The following is a 4,047-nucleotide window of genomic DNA, read 5'->3' on the forward strand; positions in this document are numbered from 1 at the left end:
TTTTTTATTTATTCTTTTAATCACAAATTTCTTAAAGTACAGAAAATAAAAAAAACTAATTTGCATATGTTTTCAACAAATATTAAATGTATTATTGATTTTTTTTTATTACTTTGCATCTTACATTAAAGCATAATTATAAATATTAAGTAAAATATAATATTAATTTTTTTTCCAAATTTTTCACAAAATTTACATTTGCATGACTACATTGTGTATTGTCTTAAAAGTATAAATTATGTAATTACTGACAATTTATCATATAATTAATAAAGAAAAGAAAAAGGAGCTGTACGTGATGGCAGACGAAGTCGAAAATCCTTTGTTAGTCAACGCCGTCGACGGTGCCGTTGAATTCAAAGGCCTTCCTGTTTCGAAAACCAACCATGGCGGTTGGAGATCAGCAGCTTTCATCATAGGTAAAGAGAAATATATTTATACGTATAAAAAAGAGCAATTTATGATATCATCAATGGAGAACGTACAGAACAGTGACGATTTCATTCTGTGCGATTGAACGAAATAATGATACAGGTGTTGAGGTTGCGGAGAGGTTCGCCTACTACGGCATTAGTTCAAACCTGGTAACCTATCTCACCGGGCCGCTTGGTCAGTCAACAGCGGCGGCAGCGGCCAACGTCAATGCTTGGACCGGAACGGCGTCGTTGCTCCCTCTATTGGGAGCTTTCGTTGCCGATTCTTATCTTGACCGCTACCGCACCATTGCTCTCGCTTCTCTGCTTTATATTTTGGTATCAAATAAATGAAACAATAATAACCCTTTTCCATTTGTTCAATCGAGCGTTTCTTTCTGATGTTTTTTGTTTCAATGATCACTGAAACATATTGAAATGAATCTGTGACAGGGATTGGGTTTGCTGTCTCTTTCAGCTGTTCTGCCTTCTCTGATTGGTTTCAGCTGCCAAACCAACGACCACATTTCATGTTCTCCTCCTCAGCTCCAAGTGATATTGTTCTTCTTTTCACTGTATTTAGTGGGAGCTGCTCAAGGGGGACACAAACCTTGCGCACAAGCTTTTGGAGCCGATCAATTTGATGGGGAAGATCTAGAGGAGTGTAAAGCTAGAAGCTCATTCTTTAATTGGTGGTATTTTGGTGTATGCGTGGGTGGTACAATAGCAATTTTCATTGTGAGTTATGTGCAAGACAATCTGAGTTGGGCACTGGGATTTGGAATTCCTTGTGTTGCTATGGTCATTGCATTAGTTGTTTTCTTGCTTGGAACAACAACTTATAGGTATTGCATTACACTGAATGAGAAAGGTCCATTTGCTAGGATTGGTAGTGTCTTTGTTGCTGCATTTAGGAACTGGCGAACAGTTTCACCAACTATATCATCACTTGAAGTGGAATCTCATGAATTCCTGCATCACCAAAGATCTGAACAGTTCAAGTAAGGAACTTTATTTATTTATTTTTATGTTGATATAAAAATTGTATAAACAGAAGATCTTACCATATTAGTGGGATTTAGTTCTCAAACTTTTAGTATACGTTTTATGTTATTAAAACTTAATTATATAACTTTACGAGAAATCTCTATGTCATGTTGATCGCAATGTTTATAAAACATGTTAGTATGCCCTTTGACTAGACCATAAACTTATTTGGTAGAAAGAATTTCTTCCTCCTTTCTGTTGCGTTTTCTATTCAATCATATTTTTACAACTAAAGCTTATGAATATGAAATTTTGTAGCATAGAATTTATCAATTGCTTTTCACTTTTGATAAAGCTCTATATTAGATGCTAATGTATCTTGTAGTATCTAGGTACTAAAGAATCTCACACCAGTAACCTTTTCTCTTCTAATTTTTGAACCTGTAATCGTGCAGATTTCTCAACAAAGCCTTGTTTACACCAAATCATCTGAAGAACAATGATAGTGTTTGTAGCGTAACTGAGGTTGAAGAAGCCAAGGCTGTACTTGCTCTCTTTCCAATATGGGTGCCATGCTTGGTATATGGTATTGTGCTTGCTCAGTCCCCAACTTTCTTTACCAAGCAAGGGGCCACCATGGATAGAACAGTTGTCTCAGGCTTTAAAATACCAGCTGCTTCACTTCAATGCTTGATAAGCCTTGCCACTGTTATCATCATTCCCATCTACGATAGCTCTTTCGTTCCAATTGCAAGAGCTTTTACACGAAAACCAGCAGGCATCACAGTCCTACAAAGAATAGGTACTGGAATTTTCTTATCTGCTACCTCCATGGTAGTTGCAGCTCTTGTGGAGATTCAAAGACTCAATATTGCTCTAAAATATGATCTAGTCAATAAGCCGAGTGCGACAATTCCAATGAGCATTTGGTGGTTGGTTCCTCAGTACCTCCTTTCTGGAATAGCCGATTGTTTTGCTTTGATCGGTATGCAAGAGTTCTTCTATGATCAAGTCCCAACAGAGCTAAGAAGCATAGGCCTTGCTCTTTATCTTAGTGTGGTTGGTGTTGGGAGTTTCTTAAGCAGCTTTCTTGTCTCTGTCATTGAGAATGCAACTGATGGCGATGGCCGAGATAGTTGGTTTTCTAATAACCTAAACCGTGCTCATCTTGATTACTTTTATTGGCTACTCGCTACTCTCTGTGCATTTGGATTTGCTGCCTACTTGCATTTTGCAAGATCTTACATCTATAAAAGAAGGGGTGCAATATAATTCTTTACTCCATGGTTGCACTGTATAATAATTTGAAAGCAATAGGCTATGGAAGTTTACATTTGCATACTCCTAAATCAATATCTCCTTTCTTAGTATTCTTTCGAAATCATCTACCTGATAGAAAAGCACACCAACCCTCCCCTTATGCAAGTTTATTGGTTAACAAATGTGCTTCTATGGTGCCTAATAAGTTATTTGTAATGACCAATGACTATGCCAAAAAAACTAAATCATGCTAACTTATTATGATCGATTACACATCCTCTAGTGATTTTGGAGAAAATAGATAAAAGAGTATGGCCAGATAGGAACTTTGGACTCATTCTAAACATTTCTTCAAGATATTAAACGATAAATTAATTAAAGATCAATAAGAGAACACAACAATACAATGGGGTGGTGGCGCAGTTGGCTAGCGCGTAGGTCTCATAGCCCCTGAGCGATCCTGAGGTCGAGAGTTCGAGCCTCTCTCACCCCATATTTTTTTTCTTGTAGATTTTCCTCAATTTTATCATTGAATTTACAATGAATTGCTTGCAAGAAGTAATTACATATTATTTTTTATTAAAAAAAATAATATTTTTAACCAATTTCTTTGAAAATAAAAGTTTCTCAATTTTACAGTTTTTGGTGCGTGTAGATAGAGTATATAATTGATATAGAGAAAATATAGTAAATTACCCAAAATATTTTTAATATTACATATTACTAAATATATCATTTAACAAATTACTATTTTATTCTAAATATTTCAATATGTATATTAGGTTTGTTTCAAATGTATATGTATATTAGTTTTGTTTAATTAATTTTTATTTTAAAGTTAATTTGATTTTTTTATTGGTTGTTGAATGATATATCATACTATAAAATACATATACTGAGTTGAAAAATAATATACCAACAAAACTTACAAAATTATTACTAAAAAATGTATATATTGTGCTAACAAAATTATATACTACCATGAAATGTATATACCATGATATAAAATTATATACTACCATTATGTATAATAAGATAAAAACTAAATATCATTAAAAAAAATGATATACCATACCACAAAAAACATATACACTAGTTGAAAAATAATATACTAACAACCAAAACTTAAAAATCAATATAACTTTAACATAAAAAATAATTAAACAAAACTAATATACATATATCACTATATTAAAGTCATTCGCTCTTAAATAAATAAAAAAATTATAGAAAATGACAATTTAGGTAATTAACAATATAAAATGATAATTTCTCTACAATTTTAAAAATGAAGACATTAGCTTCTTGATGTTATTGTTTTGGGTACGTATAGATAGAGTATATATTTGATATAGAGAAATAGTAGTAAATGACCCAAAACAATGGT

General features: G+C 33.1%; 1 protein-coding gene and 1 non-coding gene across 2 annotated transcripts; both read left to right on the plus strand.

The window, feature by feature from the left end:
• The first annotated feature begins 281 nt into the window (after window positions 1–281).
• On the plus strand, window positions 282–2,770 carry LOC133804154 (protein NRT1/ PTR FAMILY 5.10-like). The gene is made up of 4 exons (XM_062242318.1): window positions 282–419; window positions 535–752; window positions 867–1,414; window positions 1,856–2,770. Exons 1-4 carry the CDS (start codon window positions 299–301, stop codon window positions 2,670–2,672), a joined length of 1,704 nt encoding a protein of 567 aa, XP_062098302.1. The 5' UTR covers window positions 282–298; the 3' UTR covers window positions 2,673–2,770.
• A 298-nt stretch (window positions 2,771–3,068) lies between these two features.
• TRNAM-CAU (transfer RNA methionine (anticodon CAU)) lies at window positions 3,069–3,153 on the plus strand. The gene is given in 2 exon segments: window positions 3,069–3,106; window positions 3,118–3,153. It is a non-coding gene; the product is annotated as a tRNA-Met (tRNA).
• The last annotated feature ends 894 nt before the right edge of the window (window positions 3,154–4,047 follow it).

The sequence above is a fragment of the Humulus lupulus genome, chromosome X, assembly GCF_963169125.1.
Source record: "Humulus lupulus chromosome X, drHumLupu1.1, whole genome shotgun sequence".
Taxonomy (NCBI): Eukaryota; Viridiplantae; Streptophyta; class Magnoliopsida; order Rosales; family Cannabaceae; genus Humulus; species Humulus lupulus.

Bases quoted from the DNA above. Each gene is read 5' to 3' on its own strand.
- LOC133804154 (XM_062242318.1), top strand. From the start codon at position 299: ATGGCAGACGAAGTCGAAAATCCTTTGTTAGTCAACGCCGTCGACGGT. The intron at 420-534 runs GTAAAGAGAAAT...ATAATGATACAG, and splicing joins ATCAGCAGCTTTCATCATAG to GTGTTGAGGTTGCGGAGAGG. The intron at 753-866 runs GTATCAAATAAA...AATCTGTGACAG, and splicing joins CTTCTCTGCTTTATATTTTG to GGATTGGGTTTGCTGTCTCT.